We start from the raw sequence: 21086 nt of genomic DNA, 5'->3' as shown, positions 1-21086 counted from the left end.
GGTCGTCGGCTCACGTTTCGCTTTGTAACGCAGGGGGTCCGACTCCATGTTCTTGATGTTGTCAACGTTGGCGTTCGACCCTCGCGTTTTCGATGTCTGTAACGCGGATCGACTCCAGGTTTGATGTCCGGTAACGTGGGTTCGACCCTCGGGTGTTTGAGTTTTGATAACGTGGGTTCGACCCTCGTGCGTTTTGACTGCGGCCTGTTAAAACGGAGGGGACACTCGCGGGCTCCAGCGTTTTGATGTTGTAACGCGACTCGACCTCGGCGTTTGATGTGGCTGTAACGTGGGTTCGACGCCCTGGCCGGGGTCCCCCCCCCCTAGTCGAATTTGCGCGATGTTGTAACGAGATCGACCCCGGGCGGTTTTGAGTTGACACACGGGGGCAGGAGACCTTCGCGTCTTGTCTGATTGAACAGAGAGTTAGTCACAAAGTAGAGGCTCTGCCCAAGCAAGAATCGATTATCTGTAATCTTCGTCTGTCGGGCTCCTTCGGAGAATATGAGAGTCGTCAGATTGTAACTCCGATAATGATGTAAATGCTGGGTGAACTGAGCTCTCAGTCGCGTTGCTCTGTGGGAGAGGCAAGACGTCGGTCAGATTATAACCTTCCAGCGATCTACATGAAAGTCCTTCAAATTCTAGCATTTCTGGAAGGGTCGGTCAGATTGTCTAACTTCCGATCATCGGTCTGTTTGGATGCGAGGATAAGCTAATTCGTATCTATGATTTTTAGACAGCACTACGAGGAAGAATATAAAGGAGATTGTAGAATCCTAGGTTAAGGAGGAAGTATGAGTGCGGCGGGGGCCCAGTTTGAGAGAGTTTTAAAGGAAATCAACTTAGGGGGTTTTTTGAAATTCACACAAAAAGCTCCCAGACCAACCCGCCTCTCTCTCCCTTACTACATGCGAGACACCTTCTTGGTGTTCTCTCTGCACGCAGACACGGTAGGCGCGGTGACTTGCATGTGGTGCTGAGCACACCAACAGTGGTGTCTCGCCACCAGGGGGTCCCGCGGTTCGAACAGGAGGAGTTTCGAGTGATGTTTCTTCCCGTTTGATTATTAGAGGTACGGTATTCATACTCGGGAGTATACGAGTCAATAAACTGTATCTCTGTTGCAACCTCCGGAACAGCGTATATGAGGTTAAACTTATATTCCGAACTACCGGATGAGCTCTCGGCTAATTAAAGCTGATTCTCTACGTCTCAACGTCCTTAAGAGGCTTAACTGTGCAAACTCTATTAACGCGACGGAGTATAAACTGTGGTGTAGGCATCACGATGAATGATAGTAACATCGCGTCAACCGCGTCCACAACGGAGGCGCCGTTTAACGCGATCAGATGCCTGTTAACAAAATTCGCCAAAATAAGGCTGTAGGAGAAGCCAAGGTCAAAATTAACACCTGGGACGTTCAATCCGCGCGATCACCAGATACAAATGCTAGCGACGAAAGATAACCACTTCAATGTCGCTTTCAACGACTGCCAAGCTAATTCAGGTATCAAACGCTACCAGTTTCAGTCTTCCAAGATTTCGCAACGGTTAACGATAAACGTCCTGCGAGCCACCGGGCGCAAGAATTTTAGACTTATTCAACAAAATACTGAATAGACTGAAAGGCTGAAGATTTAAGAACTGATAAGGCTGAATTTATCTTATCAAAGTATGTCCAGACTCGAATAATAAATATTGAGGACGGGCTAAAAAACGTTAGAGAGGGTATCTGTAGGCGTCCAAAAATTGCCTAATAGGTTCCCGTACACAGCTCGAGATGAAGACGGAGACGACTAACGCCATTATCAATCAAGAACACATCCTAAAGGAAGCAAAAGAACACACGAATCGACGAACCAAACGAAGCATGCAAATCAACAAAAACGGTGCAAATGGACAGCCAGAATGCTGGTCCTCGCATGCAAGCACCCATTAAAGTGCTTCGCAGCTGGAGACACCAACAAGGCTGTCTCGCCCACACATCGTGCCGCAGACACAAATTTTTATGTCGGGGCGTGCCGGCGGTGTCTCGCACCCAGTCAGCCTCCCGCCGAAGCGTATTTCGATAGATTTTTAGGGATTTCGTGCGGTTCCCGTGCTTCCTAAAACTGCCTTGGCGTTATCTCTTAAATGTGGGAAAAACCGTTATTAACTGAACGATATTGATCAAATCACGATATCATTATCCACAAACACAACGTTGAAGCCTATAAATACCCCCCTTCGTGCATTTGTGACGGCGGCGCGTAATCTAGAATTTTGGCTTGAAGGCAAGTTGCCTGACGGTTTGAGGGCCAGACCACGAATTTTTCATGACAAGAGAGGCGCAGATCTTGGCCCGAATTCCTGCCTCACAAAGCAGAGGATTTCGAGAGATCCGCAAGCTTTTCTCCATTCCCTGAGAGCGGACCTTTGATTTTAGAATCTTGCAAGAAGCAGAAGTAATTTCTCCACTTTGTTGAGGTTATTCACTTATGTTCTCAAGTTTTCTCGATTGAAACAAAGAACACTGAGCCTTCTTTCAGATCAACCCGGGATCTATTATTCCGGCTGGTCCACAGATCAAAGGATCCTCGACACAGCCCAAGATCCACGCCAAGTAGCGACGATAAGCGATCTCTGCGTGTGGTTTCTAGCGAAGTCTTCGTGTGTATTCTTTTGTGTAGAGAAGTCTTATAAAATAGGCTTACTATCTCTGTGATATCGTATTGTAATCGAAATCAAACGGCACTTGTATGGGTTCCCACTAAGCAAAGCTGGAATTTCCGACGCAAGACACACACTTCTATAGTTGATTTAAGCCTAGTGCCCTTCATGATATGTGGTTTCTGCATGTCTTCAGCTCAAGGTCTCACTATAGTACAAGTTTTATTAAAGAAACGTAGTCCCAGCAATAGCGTCTGTATTTTGTGTAGCTTAAAGCATGATTAATGAGAAGTTCATACAAATAATCAAAACTTAAAAATCGCAATAATGTATATGAAAACGCCACAACGCAAATAACTGTTATTTTTCTTTGTCTGTTTCTAACTTCCTAATTTTTCTTCAACGTGAGGGATAGTCGCTGGGCTCAAGGAATACAGTTCGCCGGAACTTTTGACTTCTGGTTGCAGAGGCGCTGTGGCCCACTTGATGTAAAGCACAATATCTACAATACATTGATTCCTTCAAGTAGGTAAGTCTATCTACTCTCTTAGATTCCCTTGAAGGATTTTCCTTCTCTTTGTCAATTATGGTTTTGTCACAACAAAATGCTTACTGTTATTGAGTTTTTTTTCCTTTTGCGTGGGCGAAAGGGGTGTGATAATAATTTAGGGCTGGATTTATGCTCTTTGCATTCTTTTGTTTCATCTTCTTTAATGCAATTTCCTAAAGCAAACTTGATGATCATTCTCGATCCAATAATCAGTCTTTTCCTCACTCTTCTTCTGTTGGCTCAATTCTAGGCAGAATTTTGGTGGTTAGCCTTGTTTCGTAGTTCTACACTGCCCAGCACAACACATATATTTCTCTGTCTGCCCACTTGGCCTTGTAGAATCTACATAAACATTCTTTTGCTGTAGGCACCAATTAATAAGCTTTGACGATTAACTTCGGACCGTTAAATTTGGGATTTTTTTGTCAAATATTTAACAGACACTTCTGCTCTTTAGCAATCGCCTCATGTTTGATGGGACGGATAGATGACGCGTGATTATAGTTATACTATTATGGCACATGACTTAAGTTTAAACTTTCATGTGCAAGTTATTGATTCTGATCCCCCAGAATCAACTCGGTATCCGTCCCGGGTAAACCCATTTTATAAGTTCTACGGATACATTGAAGTACCCATTGCACGTCCTATGTAATTCTTATTAAATAAACCATTTGGAAACAGGACTCAATAGCGGAAAGTTTGCAGTTTATACTCGCTAGGTATCATGGTCTGAAATCTTATTCGGCCATACATCAGCTTGATCTCTTTGCTTTCCCTTTGGAGTCTTGAGCATCAAGGACCGCATGCTCCATATAGTTATGTACAGTTGCATGTAAATGGCAAAAGATGAAGGACTAATCTAAATTAATATAATCTTACTTTTTGGCCTTCTTCCTATAAGCAATCAGTACAATCAGTTTTCCTTAGATATCGAATCTTGGGCTAACTTATGTCACTCAGATGCTTCTCTGTAGCAGTCACACCCCGCAATTCTCATGAGAGCTATGTCTTGAGACTGCAACACCTAAGTTGTGCGTCCGGCTCTTTAGGTTTACCGGCATAATCTGAGATCCAAAATTAATATTATAGTAGATATAAATCAAGCAAGAACATCAAAATTTGATTTGGCAAGTCCGACAATTAGTATTACCACGCTTATAACCAAAAAGCATAAGAATCACTATATGCAAAGTATCGCGTTGTACGTGCTTAAACTCATTGCACTGTTATGGATGTAGCTCTGATATATCGATCAAGAATCGACATTAGCTTAAATTGCAAGTCATAACCTTTTCTCTATAGTCAAAATATTTCACAATGTTTCTATTATGTCAGATAGAAGTTCGTAATGTGGACTTCCAACATGGTACATAAAAAGATTTTCTAGCCAATCGCTGCAGCTACTACTTTGTTTTTTCCCATATTACACACGCCATATTGCATAGTCACACACTAACATCAGAATAAGTGAAGTTGGATCACTTCTATTGTGCATGTTGAAGTCGTCGTTGTTTTGAAGTTGACAAGTGATGGACGGCAGAATAAGTTCTTATACACTTTTAGACATAAGGTATTGCATTCTGCTATATTATTTTTGATTGCCTTAATATACTTATACATCTTGTCACAGATATGGTGCTCCACCACATCGGTGCGTTTTGGTGCGGCTTGGGAGCGTGTGTAGTTATGTGTTCTGATGCCCTTAACCAACATCCGCAGACACATTCATGCTTCCTCGTGACCCGCAGAGACTTGTTCCTCACTGGTCCTGCTGGCTGCATTAATTCTTGCCCGCCCTTAGACAACACCCAAAGGCCAATCACTTTTCCTCGCTCGTTGCTGGCGGATAGTAGCTTGTTCCTTAAGATAATTGCTCACTCCCTCTGGTCACATCTATCGAATGATTTTGTTTCGTGAAGATGATGCAATATGTTACATTATGGACTGGCATCCCTTTTTATTTAGCTTAATAACGGTCAACAGATCTGAGCACCAAGACGGTTGGCATGCTAATTCTTGTATCAACCTTTAATCCGCAATTTTCTGACAAGGGGTCTGAATGTCTGTGTTCTCAATACTGAAACAAAGCCTAACAGCAGTGTTTCACGGATCAGTTTTGTTTATTTTTCTTGCTAAATATTCCTGTTGGCGTGCTGTTGGGATATGCTTAATTATATTCCATGTGCACGTAAGAGTGTCCGATCATCAGATAAATTGCGCCTCTTTTTGCCTTGTTGTTTTGCCAGCCAATTATTGTGCGCCTTCGGCTTGTTGCTTGTTTGAGTTCTAGCAATATACAAGTGCTCATCATTCAGCTCTAGCCATCAATTAATCTCGCTCGCATCTGTATTATGTTGCATCAGAACAGTATATATATTTTTAGTATGCTGGCTGTAAATTGATCGATGCTTGAAAGGCCACGTATACGGATTGTTTCTCCCTTGTTTATTATGAGTACGACACCGTGGATATCTGCTTGCTTGGGACTTGGTTGGCTGGATCTATTCTATTTCCTCAAGTTTCTGTTCTTATTTTTGGGGATTTTTGTTTTGATGTTTCTCCACTATTTGCTCACTCTCTTCTTATGTATTATTAGTAAGGATCTAGTTTTAGTGACCGGAGCAGTTTAATTCTAATTTCCAAACGTCACACACGACTATTAGTTTCTTCGAACATGATCAGGACTATGCATTATTTTCTCCGGCTCGTTTGTAAGATTGGATATGTGTTTATCGTGCAGTAGTTCTCTTATAATTAGGCTGATAACGAAGGATGTATACCGCAAATTGATATCATTTATTGCAGTTTCGAGGTGGGCGAAGATTCTTTTGGCGACATTGAGTGCCTTGAAGACCGCTATTATAAAAATATTATTGTAATATTAAAAATTCGCATGGCCCACTTTATCTTTATGCATGAAATTGAAATCACAGTGAAGATTGGGGGGCGTGCGTGGATTATTTGATCTTCTGATATTTAGATTGCGTCTGCCATGATTTAATCCTCCTCCAAAAAATAAGCCGCTTCAAGAGTATATCAGGTGCCAATTATTTTTCTATAATTGCGTTCTCCTGATATTTATCCTCCCTCCAAACTTACTTATTTTAGCCAATTATTTTCATAATTGTGGAGATTACCATACATGAATCTGCCTCGATTAGGGCGTATGTTACAAAAAGACCAATTTTTAGTTTAGCGGAACCAAGACTATAGTTTTCCCCTTGCATCGCATGACAAAACCCGAAGTCACGCCGACAACCTCCTGCCAGGCGCATTTAGCAGCCTGCCCTCAAATTGAATCCGCAAAACCACAAACGCGTCGCTCTACAAAACTGGTGGCATATAACGCGAAATAACATACCGACCCCAGCGTCATTTTCGCTTACTCTGACGTCCGTCTATAAATTCTCGCGCCCAGCAAACGGCAGCAAAGGTTCCGACCGCCAATACCGCTATGTTTCTCGCAAAAAGCAAAATAACACAAGAAGAAAATCCCGCGGCATTTATTCCTGCCGGCGATCAGGCTGCTCCTAGGGCTTACAAAATTGCAAGGAGACCGGCCCGAGCTTCTGCTGCGATCCGTATATCGCGCGTTCGGGTCGGCGGAACGAAGTGAGAATTGGAGGTGCAGGGTTTTTGATCGATTCATGGCGGAACTGCCTCCCTAAAGCCTAATCACCGTAAGTTTTCTCCCCTGTCGTGTGATAATTTCCTCTTTGATTCTTGCATATATTGAGATTGTGTTGTATGGAATATTGGGAAAAATTTTGATCAAAAGTTTAATCTTTTATAGCGGGAGCACAAACTGGAGATGTTTTTTGAAATGAAGTTTCCTTTTTGGCTGGAGAAGCGCCTTTAATGCGGAAAACGGAAATGTAAACTCGTTGAGGCATTCTATTGTTCTAGATGTGATAATAAAAAACCAGCTGCTATTTAATGTGTATTGGAGTGCGGAAATTATAGATTTTGGAGATGAATAGGACGAAAGGGCACATTTAAGAAATGTATGGAAATATTCAAATTTTGTCTACTGTCTGTCGCTGATGCTCAAAATTTTCTTTTTCCTGTGCTAAGAAATCTTATGACCGCTTGGTATGTATTTTATTATTAGGGTTAATTGGGGATTTAGACAATTCAACCTGGGGCCCAATTGCAGATAGACGCCCCTTAGTCCTGCTTCGGGGCGGATAGACACCCACATGTACTACCGCCCAATTGCGGATGGACCCCTGAGTGAATTTTTTTACTGTTTTACCACTCAGCGATGTCATTGTTTCTCAAAAACAAAAATTACTCTTTTTTGAAGGTACAAAAATTCTTAAAAAAATCAACTCAGGATCTATCTGTAACTAATAGAATTGCCAGGGGTCTATCTGCAATTAGCTATATTGGGCTGCTGAGATCGCGCATCAACCCAAAAATATTCTCCAATAGGCAGAAAGGTCAATCCTGGCCCCTGTCCCTCTCACACACTCCCCCTATCTATTTCACACGCCCCCCCCCCCCCCCCCCTCTCCTCCTTCCAAGAAAAAAAAGAAAGAACAATAAAAGAAAAACGACAACAACAAAGCAACACCTACACACAACTCACTTACCTTTTTTCCTAGCAGTTGCAGTCATACCCATCGGTTTATGTTAATTCAAGCCCATGCCCGTGTTTAAACATGAAACTCATTATTTCCCCATAATCCATTTTACAACTTCAAGAGTAAGGGAAATTTTTGGGGATTTGGTTAGGAGTTGACTAGTTGAGGGTATTAAGCTCGAATGCACGGGAGATTCCCACTGTATATTTTCAGATTGTGCCTGACCATAAGAGTCCGCGATATATATACAAGAATCCTCCTTTTTTGAACAAAATTAGGGGATTTGCGCTTTTCTATGGATCCTACGGGTTGATCAAAAAAATTCTTAAATGTAGGTAATTCAACTCCAGAGATGAGTAATTCATCATGTAACCAAAGGAGGCCTTTTTGTATAAGCTTATTAATCCTTGTGTAATGTGTGTGTGTGTTGTGATATATATAGTATATATATATCTTTATTTTATATATATATATATATATATATATTAATATATATATATATATAATATATATATTATATATATATATATATATATATATAATATATTATATATATTATATATATTATATATATATATGAAGATTATACATGGCGTATCCTTGTCATAGTGAGCGGCGATTTCCTCTTGACGCCTCTAAACAGTCAGCAGTGATCTGAAAACGCGACATTATGGAAATGACTCGCGCTCCCGTTGAACATTGATCTACATATTCTAAAACGCCCAACAGCACCAAGTTGGGGGTGAGAACTCTGTCTATCGTTTGACCTCTCCATCGGCCATGTGAAAAGTTTCTATTATTCAAAACCGTTAAAATTGGGATTACGGTGGATGAAGGCTCAAACGACGACGCCGTTTCACCCCAAACTTGGTGTGTTAGGGTTTTAGAATATGTAGATCACAAGTTCAATCGGAACGGGTGATCATCCACAATGTGTCGCTCAATCATGTGATTTTAGGAAGCGCGTAAAGGAGGAAATCCCCTCTATGACAAGGATTACCATTTAATTATATTATATATATTATATATATAATATTATTATATATATAATATATATATATATATATATATATATAGAGAGCAGAGAGAGAGCCAGAGACGAGAGACGAAGAGAGGAGAGAGAGAGATTAGATGAGTGTCGACTATGTCAAGGAGGCGGATTTTTCCTCCTTGATACCTATGTGACACAATCCCACCACTACTCACACTCTTCTCTCCTAACTTTATGAGGATGCGTGGAGATAATGCCACTAGCGTCAAGCGAGGAAATCCGCCCTCGCTTGTACAATGACTACTCATTAACTCTCTATATGTATATATATTATAGGAGAGAGAAATGGGTAATGCTTGGTACCATCACAAAACAGTTTGCTGACCTTGGTAGTGAACTGTATAATCCCCTCACTTCATTCAAATGGTTGCATATCTAATACAACTCCTCAACCCAGGTGATGGTAAGAGTTATGTGGTCCCCTATTTGAATGAGTGAGAAGAGGGCTTATTTTGCCACCTCACTACCAAGCATTAAAATTTCATTCTTGGTTGGATACCAAGCCATCACTCCTCTTTCTCATATATATATAATATATATATACTATATATATATATATATATATATATATTAATATACCTAAATATATATATAGTATATATTAATACTCCTTGGAATGATATAATAATATATATCTATATCATAGTAGTATATATATGATGCTTGTGTGTAACAATAAAAAGCCAAAAAAGCTAACATCAGTACCAAATTTGACAGAATTTGAAAACAAGTAACCAGGATTTGACAAGCCAGTGTTGTAAATAGCGGCCAATAGCGGGGCTATAGCGGCGCGAATAGCGGTCGCGGCCCTTCAGCGCTACGCGTAGGGGTTTCGCGGCTGGCTTAAGCGGGAAAATTCGCTATTCATTCGAATAGCGCGTAAAAGCAGATTTTAGCGGGTTAAAAGCGGGTTTTCGCGGTTAAAAGCGGATTTTCGCGGTTAAAAGCGGATTTTCGCGGTTAAAAGCGGATTTTTGTTGTTAAAAGCGGCTAAACCCGCTATCACACATATTATGATGCTATATTTCTTGATTTTCTTTATAGTTTCATTCATACAACAAGCTTATTAATTGTTATTTATTGATAATACAAGAAATTTACAACTAATTGAATTTTTAGATTTTTTTATGAATTTTCTTATTATTTAAGATATTTAAATATATTTAAATTTGACCGCTATTTGACTGTGCGCTATTTGCCGTGATTTCGCCGCAATAGCCCGATATAGCTTTAGCGGTACCTCGCCGCGATGCGCCGCGATCCGCTATCAGCAACCTTGTTTGAGAGGCTAAATATCAATTTTAATGATTTGAGGGAGCAAATTAAAATTTCAGGGCCAACATTGCAAAAACCCTATAAGTAGTTCAATCATTGGGAACAAATGCATGCTGTAAATGAATCTCCTCATTCTCCAATGACCAAGCATATCCCTTCTTCAGTGCTACTTGTTTACAAAGTTTAAAGTTGGACAAAAGATGTCAAAACAAGGCCCTTATGACCAATATTTGAAAACTTAGTGTTTTGTTTGCTATAAATCTCTTTACCACCACTTTTGAGAAAATTAACACAATTAAATATAACCAACATTATGCGCTTAAAGATTTTTATTCATCGTCTTTCCTCATTACTTGCATCATTTTTTGGAAGCATGGGATTTCGTCTGTGCATCATTAACACCCATTTGTATCCATGCTGTGGCTTTGCTTTATAGCTTGTTGCCCGAGTCCTACATCTACAAAATTTGACTGTCTTTTTCCAGTTACAGAGAGAATTTAGAATTGTCTCACCAAAATCTTAAAGCCAAACAATTATATTGTAAGTCTAATGTGAAATTTCATTACACCCTCTGAACTTCCCACTAAAATGACATCACCACCTGTAGTTTCAAAAATAATCAGCAGAACCTCCTACAGTTTCTTTCCATTTATCACACCCATTCCCTCTGTCATCTTTACCCATCATGTGACCTTATGTGATGTGACAAGTTATTGTCAAAGACTAAAATACATCTTTAATTCACCAAAATGTATCTCCAATTGTCAAACTAAAATGTATCCACTTTTACTAGTCAGAACTAAAAAAAAAGAATAAAATCAGTAATAGTAATCTGACTTCAAGGCAACCTATGCTAATCTTTTCTAACCTAATTGAGAAAGCAGGTGTAAATAAAATATGAGATTATGCACACTTCTTTCTCAATTTTGCTTACATCTTCTCCTTCCATCTCCTAATTCTAACTCTTAAGTTAAACCTATGTTGATACTCTGTCATATCCTATGTCACCCGGGTACTTCAATCATGAAGCCGTACCCGTACCCAACATGTTATCCATACCCAAACTTTATAGACACTCCTCGTATGTATGCATAATTGCATACCTTTACGCAGACATGTACTCAATTATAGGATATATGTTTTAATTTAAAATACTTGTCATACACTTCTTGGACCTATATCCTACACTTCATGTCAATTTTTTGAAACTCTTTAGACATGTGTCCGGTTGTTTCAGACTATATTCAAGTTAAAAACTATGATTTAAAAGGGTGGTTTGAGTGTCTAGTTAAAGAACTAACAGTTTCTAATTTATAATAATTAACATTATAGAAGATAAAAGATAAAAGAAACTTAAAAATATGATACGAAATTAATTTCAAATAGCACATGAATTGAAAAATACTAATGATCTCATGTAAATTATATATATATATATATATATCATATATATATTACATATAATATTATATATAGGTATATATATTATATATATATATATATTATATATATATATAATATATATATATTATATATATATATATATATATATATATATATATATATATATATATATATATATATATATATATATATATATATATATTATATATATATATATAGCCGTGTCCCTGTACCCGTTCCATGCAACTTTGGTCATATCAATATCCTACTAATGACTTATTTCAGTACTAAACCCAAACATATAATCCTTTTTCCCCTTTTACTCCCTTGTCACAATTCAAATTTTTAATGTGTATGTTGATAAATTAACTGAATCAGACTCGGTTATTAATGAGGAATTTAAAAAAAGTGTAAAAGGACATGATAAAAGTTGAGTTATAAGTACAATTGAGATTGGGATTCTGGTTTTTGTGTTTGATAGGACGATGGAGGTAGCCTGCGTTTATTTGGGCAGGGAAAGGTTGGAACGAGCATTTAGGGTGTCCTTTTACTTGGAAATGGAGAATGTAGTGAAAATGATAAGGGCAATGCAGTATTGAAGAATATGGAATGTATAGATCTGTTTGGTTTAGTTGTTTTGTCTCCCCCCCCCCCCCCCCCCACCCCCCCCCCCCACCCAAAAAAATCACTAGAACCTTCTGTTTTAAGTCATGAGCCCATTATATATCTTCAGCGAATGTCTGTTCATAACTCCTTCTTGAGTCTTTTTTGAACCTAAAGAGGCTTGTTGATCATTTTTGAAATTGGAGAGCGTTATGTGATTTCAAGTCTGGGGACTTTAGAGAATTTTTCCTAAGTAGACTTTAGCTAATACAAACAAATCTAACCTTGTCTGAATCCATTAGCCCTTATTAGAATATCATCCATGATAAGGAACATAGTTAGAGTGACTACAAGGGCCTAACAGAGGTTTCTCATAAGAATTCAGGGATTTTCTTAAATTCTAAAACTTCGGAGAGACTAATTTGAAAGAGTTATTATTTTTTTATATCATCTTATTTTTGCTTTTTGTTTGTTTGTATATTTATGTGTTGATGTATTATTAGTTTTTTGTCACTTTGGTTTATTAGTTGTTGTCTATTATTGTGCGGGGCGGGCGTGTGCTGTGTTCGTTTTTGCTATTACATTTTATTTCCACTCGTGGATTCTGGACCTTGGCGTGTTTAAGGTGTGGGTACAAAAGTTAGCTCAAAGATGTCCACTTCCAAGTGGATTTGCTTTCAAGATGTTCACTTCCTTATTTTGCTTTAATATTGACTTTCGACAATCTTCTTTGACAGTGTGTATTTGGAAAAGCTATTGCACGATCCAGGACACCCACAAAGAAAATTACACAGGGAGAGCTTCACAATAAGGAAATGTGGCAATAAGCACTGGTATTGGGAGTACACCGGTGAGTAGCAGTATCATAAGTGACCCGGCGACGAGTGCTATTCAAAAGTACGTGCAGTGACGAGGAAATTTGTAACGCAGTTGGAGAATCCCAAAGATATGGAGATTTGAACAGATTTTGCTAAATTTAAAAATTGCCACCGATTATTATACAAAGAGTTCGACAGTGGCCCACAGATTGTTTCGGCCAATTTAATTCTTGGCTGAGGGTGATTCGGGGCTTGTCTTATAGGGGTCTCCGTTATTGAGAAAATGTAAAGGCCAGGTTTTAAGTTCAACCAAAGTTGCGTTAAGAGCTCAAACCCAGATGGTCACTCAGGGAGACGGAATGGTGGTAAAATTTCCTGTAATTTTTCCTTCTTTAGTTTGCCCCATTTCTTTGTTTTACATTTTACCAACTTTTATTAATTAATAAAACAATGTATGGAATACTTGTAAGAAGTATCTTTTCTGCCTAAAGATGCCGTAGAATTCGGGTTTACTGTAGGTCGACCTATTGTTAAATATGTTTCTTTAAGAGCTGCCATAATGAGAGTGAACATTTAAGCGTACATTGTCATATAAGTTTAAGTACCGTTTTAGTTACAGCTTACCAACCATACTATGCTAGAAAACTTTTCTTTTAAAGGGTATTAATAACACTGTAAAAGAAGATACTCAGATGAAATACAGATTGGGAAAACTGGAATAACATGTAATCTAACAGCTTCCTTCATAGAACATTCTTGACCCTTGGACGTGGCTTAGAGAAATACGACCAGATATTTCGTAACAGGGATTAATACAAACCAGGAGGATTAATACAGAGATCCAATAGAAATCCATAAAAGAATCTATTCATTAGCCTATTCTTAATATGAGAAATCATATTTCAATTGTTATTACATAAAGATATTTTAAAATTCATTTGATCCAAGTCCGTAAACAAACTAACATATTTTTTAGAAAAAAAGCCATTGCCCTGACCCTGACTTCCACACCAATTGACACTTTTGTGCAAATGGTCTAGGTGATTAAACAGCTATAGATTTATTTCATATCCAGCATTAAGTGGTTTCATTACGCTTAGAGCGGCAGTCCAGTTTTAAATAGGATAGAATTAATATTTCCTATTGTGAATCTTACACAATATTTTTAGCTGTCATAATAGAACTAGTTGTAAACACTCCACTCGTTGTTGTGTAGTTTTGTTTGCCAAAAATGTGAAAAAAATTTCTCGGCAAACTTTAGTAAAACGAAGTTCACTTCTTCTATCATTAGTTTTCTACCAAGTCATTATTCTCGCTTCGCAATCAATCACCAATTTTTGTCAGCAACAATATCAGTTGAGTCCTTGGTTTGAGAATTTGATATGGAAGTAACCAGTTCCCATTTTTCGTTTTCGTATATAAATTGTGAATCCCATCTGACAGCGACAGCGATAGCGACATTTGCCAAAAAAAAAAAGTCCCACATCGTCGGTGGACGTGGGAGAATGAAAAACACAGCTATAGGCTAGCGACATTTGGCAAAAATTTAGTCCCCATTGTATGGGAGAATTGAAAATTAACAAGGTTTATATAGTGAAGCTAAAGGGACTCAAGTGTAACATTGGCTGTCTATTTTGGCATGGTTTGAGCAAGCAGTGCGTTGTACACTAGCGTGGGTCCCGGCTCTACACGCGCCAATGGCTCGCGGGCCGGGGGGCGTGACAATTGTATCGAGCGCAGTTATCAGCCGGAATGTGGAGTACAGTTCGCTATACGGTGCATAAGTGCACTACACGTTGAGATGCGTAGGAGCACCTCTGACTCAATAGAGTCACCTCTAGAGTCCACATCGCCCTGACCGGTGAATACTGGGAGTTTGCCTAATTGTCATGCCGCCGACTTGCAGGACATCCTGCTTTGTACAGGTGGGTAAAGTGATATCCCTGACAGCGACAGCGAGATTAGCGACATTTGTGCAAAAAAAATATTTAGTCCACATCGGTGGGAGAATGAAAAATATAAAAGGCTTTTAATATTGAAAGCATAAAGACTTAAGTGCTAAACATCGGCTATCGATTTTGGCAGTGGTTTGCAGCCAACGCAGGTGTTACACCTCCGGTGGGTCCACGGCTTGACGCGCCAATGGGCCGAGGGCCCGGGTCGGCGTGACTAATAAATGGCATGCAATCTTATGGCGTTATTGAAACGATCGAACGATTGATGAAATTAATCTGTAATGTACATAGAGGACAGGTTGTAGGGTCCTCACACATACGACAGGGCAACCAGATTGTTAGACGCATGAAATGCAATTCATAGATGGCTAAAGACTCAAAACATGAGAGCAAACAGTGGGATCTCAGAACAGGGACACAAGCCGCGTCCCCCTCAGACATTAAGATAGCCAGTAAGTCTATAGACAGGAACACGTGAATTATCATTACATGGAGACGGTAGTAGTAAAGAAACTTATCTTGAGAGAATTACTTTGCATCCAAAATCTAATGGATTATCTATCCACTACATCGTTGTTCAAGTATTCAATTAGTGCCGACAGACGAAGCAGAATGTATGGTTGGTGAAATATCATGTTATATAGTTTGTTTCGCAATAACCGGAATACTTTGTTATAGAAAAGTGAACTCAATTGTGCACAAGCCGCACAAAAACTTTTTATTTGCTCTTAATGATATACTTCATGCACCTTCCATGGATCTATCAAGCATAGTAGTTTTGCTGATGCCTCTTTGGTGTTGGTTCAGAGAAAGAAGGGGAGTTTGTAACATCACTTCAAATGGTAACTTTTGAATATGCCCTGAAAGTTTATTAAAGTTGAGTCAGATCTTTTAATATTATTTAGCAATAAAACATCTGTAATTTGATATTTATGATTCTGCATGATCTATACCATTAAATGTAATCTTTTGTATGCAGATTACTTTGAAAGTTATCATAGTTGTTATATCCTGTGCATTGTTTCCTAATGTTTGTACACATTGATGCAGATGAAATTAAATCTAATCTACAAATCCATGTTTTAAACATTGCAATTTCTAAATTTCTTTGTCATGTATAGCATGTGTCAAGATTCTGGATATGCCAACTGCACATCCCTCACTGTCCGTTCCCGATAAGATCTCTCTCTTAGGTCATATCATATCCTACTAATGACTTATTTAGTACTAAACCCAAACATATAATCCTTTTCCCCTTTTACTCCCTTGTCACAATTCAAATTTTTAATGTGTATGTTGATAAATTAACTGATCAGACTCGTGTTATATAATGAGGAATTTAATAAAAAAGTGTAAAAGGACATGATAAAAGTTGAGTTATAAGTACAATTGAGATTTGGGATTCTGGTTTGTGTTTGATAGGACGATGGAGGTAGCCTGCGTTTATTTGGGCAGGGAAAGGTTGGAACGAGCATTAGGGTGTCCTTTTACTTGGAAATGGAGAAGTGAAAATGATACGAATGTCTGTTCATAATCCTTCTTGAGTCCTTTTTTAGAACCTAAAGAGGCTTGTTGATCATTTTTGAAATTGGAGAGGTTATGTGATTTCAAGTCTGGGGACTTTAGAGAATTTTTCCTAAGTTAGATCTTTAGCTAATACAAACAAATCTAACCTTGTCTGAATCCATTAGCCTTATTTAGAATATCATCCATGATAAGAACATAGTTAGAGTGACTACAAGGGCTAACAGAGGTTTTCTCATAAGAATTCAGGGATTTTCTTAAATTCTAAAAACTTCGAGAGACTAATTTGAAAAGTATTATTTTTTTAGTTTATCATCTTATTTTTGCTTTTTGTTTGTTTGTATATTTATGTGTTGATGTATTATTAGTTTTTTGTCACTTGGTTTATTAGTTGTTGCTATTATTGTGCGGGGGCCGGGGTGTGTGTGTGTTCGTTTTTGCTATTACATTTTTACTTCCACTCGTGGATTCTGGACCTTGGGCATTGTGTTTAAGAGTGTGGGTACAAAAGTAGCTCAAGATGTCCACTTCCAAGTGGATTTGTTTCAAGATGTTCACTTCCTTATTTTTGCTTTAATATGACTTTCGCTATCTTCTTTGACAGTTGTATTTGGAAAAGCTATTGCACGATCCAGGACACCCACAAAGAAAATTACACAGGAGAGCTCCAATAAGGAAAATGTGGCAATAAGCACTGGTATTGGGAGTACACCGGTGAGTAGCAGTATCATAAGTGCCCCGGCGACGAGTGCTATTCAAAGTACGTCAGTGACAGGAAATTTTGTAACTGCAGTGGAGAATCCCAAAGATATGGAGGATTTGCAACAGATTTGTAAATTTAAAAATTGCACCGAATTTTCATACAAAGAGTTGACAGTGGCCACAGATTGTTTCCGGCCAGATTTAATTCTTGGTGAGGGTGGATTCGGGCTTGTCTTTAAGGGTGTTATAGATGAAAATGTAAGGCCAGGTTTTAAGTCAACCAAAGTTGCCGTTAAAGAGCTCAACCCAGATGGCTACCAGGGAGACAGGGAATGGCTGGTAAAATTTCCTTAATTTTTCCTTTCTTTAGTTTTGCCCCATTTCTTTGTTTCATTTTACAACTTTTTTAATTAATAAAACATAGTATGGAAATAGCTGTAAGAAGTATCTTTTCTGCTAAAGATGCGTAGAATTGGTTTACTGTGGTCAGACCATATTGTTAAATATGTTTCTTTAAGAGCTGCTAATGAGAGTGAACATTTAAGGTACTTGTCATATAAGTTTAAAGGTACCGCTTTTAGTTACAACTTACAAACATACTATGGCTAGAAAATTTTCTATCTAAAGGGTATTAATAACACTGTAAAAGAAGACTACTCAGATGGAAATACAGATTTGGGAAAACTGGAATAACATGTAAATCTAACAGCTTTCCTTTATAGAACATTCTTGACCCTTGGACGTGGCTTTAGAGAAATACGCAGATAATTGTAACAGGAATTAATACAAACCAGGAGGATTAATACAGAGATCCCATAGAAATCCTAAAAGAATCTATTCATTAGCCTATTCTAAATATGAGAATCAATTCAATTTTATTACATTAAAGATATTTAAAATTCATTTTATCCAAGTCGTAACAAAATCTAACATATTTTTTAGAAAAAAGCCATTGCCCTGACCCTGAACTTCCACACCCAATTGACACTTTTGTGCAATGGTCTAGGTGATTAAACACCTAACTAGATTTATTTATATCCCAGCATTGAAAAGCTGGTTCATTCGCTAGAGCGGCAGTCCAGTTTTAAATAGGATAGAATTACATATTTCCTATTGTGAATCTTAAGCAAATATTTTTAAGCTGTCATAATAGAAACTATTGTAACACTCCACCTCGTGTGTGTGTGTAGTTTGTTGCAAAAATGTGAAAAAATTTCTCGGCAATACTTTAGTAAAAGGAAGTATCATCTTCTTCTTCATAGTTTTTACCAAGTCATTATCTCGTTCCAATCATCACCAATTTTGTCAGCAACAATATCAGTTGAGTCCTTGTTAGAAGAATTTGATATGGTAAGAGTAACCAGTTCCCATTTTCGTTTTCGTATAAAATTGTGACATCCCATTGACAGCGACAGCGATAGCGACATTTGCAAAAAAAAAAGTCCCACATCGGTGGGACCGTGGGAGAATGAAAAACACAGCTATAGCGATAGCGACATTTGCAAAAAATTTAGTCCCACATTGATGGGAGAATGAAAAATTAAAAGGTTTATATAGTGAAAGCTAAAGACTCAAGTGTAACATTGGCTAGTCTATTTTGGCAGTGGTTTGAGCCAAGCAGTGCGTTACACTAGGTGGGTCCCACGGCTTACACGCGCCAATAGGCTCGCGGGCCCGGGGCGTGACAATTGGTATCAGAGCAGTTATCAGCCGGAAGTGTGGAGCTAAGTGCTATACGGTGCTAAGTGCTACACCGTGAGATGCGGTGAGAGCCACCTCTAGAGCTCGTAGGAGTCACCTCTAGAGTCCACATCGCCTGACGGTGATACTGGGATGTGCTAATTGTCATGCCGCGACGAGGACATCGCTTTTGTAAGGTGGGGTAAATGTGATATCCCACTGACAGCGACAGCGATAGCGACATTTGCAAAAAAAAAATATTTAGTCCCACATCGGTGGGAGAATGAAAAATTAAAAGGTTTATATAGTGAAAGCTAAAGACTTAAGTGTAACATCGGCTAATCGATTTTGGCAGTGGTTTGAGCCAAGCAGTGTGTTACACTCGGTGGGTCCCACGGCTTGCACGCGCCAATGGGCCCGAGGGCCCGGGGCGTGACTAAAATATGCATGCAATCTTATGGCGTTATCTGAAGATCAAGATGATGAAAATAATTGTAATGTGTAACATAGAGACAGGTTGTAGGGTCTCACACATAGACAGGCAACAGAATTTTAGACATGAATGAAGATAGATGGCTAAGACTCAAAACATGAGGCAAACAGTGGGATCTCAGACAGGGACACAAGCCGGTCCCCCTCAGACATTAAGATAAGCAGTAAGGTCTTAGACAGGAAGACGTGAATATCATACATGGAGACAGGTAGTAGTAAAAGAAAACTTATCTTGAGAATTACTTCTCATCCCAAAATCTAATGGATAATCTATCCACTACATCTTGTTCAAGTATTCAAATTAGTGCACAGACGACAGAATGTATGGGTGTGAAATATCATGTTATAAGTTTGTTGCAAATAACGGAATACTTTAGTTATAGAATAAAGTGACCATTGGTGCACAAGCCGCAAAAAACATTTTTATTTACTCTTATGATATACTATCATGCACCTCCATGAGTCTACCAAGCATAGTAGTTTTGCTAGATGCTCTTTGGTGTTGGTTCAGAGAAAGAAGGGGAGTTTGTTAACATCACTTCAAATGTAACTTTTGCAATATGCCCTGAAAATGTTATAAAGTTGAAGTCAGATACTTTTAATATTACTTTAGGAAATAAAACATCTGTAAATTTGATATTTATGATTCTGCATGGATATACCATTAAATGTAATTTTTGTATGCAATTACTTTGAAAGTTTATAGTTTGTTATATCCTGTTGATTGTTTCCTAATGTTTGTACACATTGATGCAAGATGAAAATTAATACTAAATCTACAAATCCATGTTTAACACATGAATTTCTAAATCTCTTTTGTCATATGTATAGCATGTGTCAAGAATTCTTGTATGCCAACTGCCACATCCCTCACTTGTCCACGTTCCCGATAGACAAATATGGCAAAGGCACTGATGGGAACAAAAGGACTCACTTTCTATTTTCCCCACCATTTTCTTGCAGGCAGAAGTGAACTATCTTGGGCAGTTTAGTCATTCCAATCTCGTCAAACTTATTGGCTATTGCCATGAGGATAAGCACAGGTTGTTGGTTTATGAGTACATGGCCAGTGGGAGCCTAGAAACACACCTTTTTAGACGTAAGGAAACCATTGCTATATTGTTTATACTATAGTATGTTATTGTTTTCAAGTTCATATACTATCATATTTATTCTCTGTAATTGCATGCAACCGTGGTCTACATGTAGCTTTCTATTTATATGGCTTTCTAAGGAAAATACAAATGCTTTACTTCAATAAAAACTTACATTTTCCCACTAAGTGTTAGGCTGAATTGATGTACTTTAAGATCTGATAAAAGATATTCGCCGATTTCAAAAAACAATATTCTTTGATTATCTCCCTACATTTACTTAGTAAAAATTGCATGTAGTGAAAATGCTTGAATAGCCAACAAGACCCATCAGCTAAAACAGTCGTCTGCACTTCTCTTAACAGGACATAATACACTGACATGGCCTATAAGGATGAAGATTGCATTAGATGCAGCAAAAGGGCTTGCTTTTCTTCATGGTGCAGAAAGACCTGTTATCTACCGTGATTTCAAGACTTCAAATATCTTGCTGGATGGGGTTTGTATCTCATCTTGACATCTTTAATCATCCATGTTTAATTTTTTGTTGATATATACTTTGTGCAAGAAGTACATTGATTGGATACTTTTCTATAGAATCTTCTAGTTCCACACAGATGTGTTAAAATCAATGTGAAAGAAAACAGAGTTGAAAAGAACGTATTGACTGACAAGAACTCCATACTAGGCGGCAGCG

General features: G+C 38.3%; 1 protein-coding gene across 2 annotated transcripts in view; it reads left to right on the top strand.

The window, feature by feature from the left end:
• The window catches only part of LOC109842983 (probable serine/threonine-protein kinase PBL17), a 26803-nt gene that overhangs the window by 2689 nt on the left and 3028 nt on the right, over positions 1 to 21086 (top strand). Inside the window, exons 1-4 of one of the 2 annotated variants that reach the window (XM_020411900.1) lie at positions 17050 to 17135; positions 17215 to 17462; positions 20259 to 20394; positions 20755 to 20888. In XM_020411900.1, coding sequence (XP_020267489.1) covers positions 17232 to 17462; positions 20259 to 20394; positions 20755 to 20888 — 501 coding nt within the window. In that variant the 5' untranslated portion in view covers positions 17050 to 17135; positions 17215 to 17231. Of the gene's footprint in view, positions 1 to 17025; positions 17463 to 20258; positions 20395 to 20754; positions 20889 to 21086 lie in introns of those variants that run through there. The other variant, XM_020411899.1, reaches the window with a different exon arrangement.

Source organism: Asparagus officinalis, chromosome 5 (assembly GCF_001876935.1).
Source record: "Asparagus officinalis chromosome 5, Aspof.V1, whole genome shotgun sequence".
Classification (NCBI taxonomy): domain Eukaryota; kingdom Viridiplantae; phylum Streptophyta; class Magnoliopsida; order Asparagales; family Asparagaceae; genus Asparagus; species Asparagus officinalis.
Note: the sequence above shows the minus strand (reverse complement) of the source record. Positions and strands in the feature narration are given on the sequence as shown.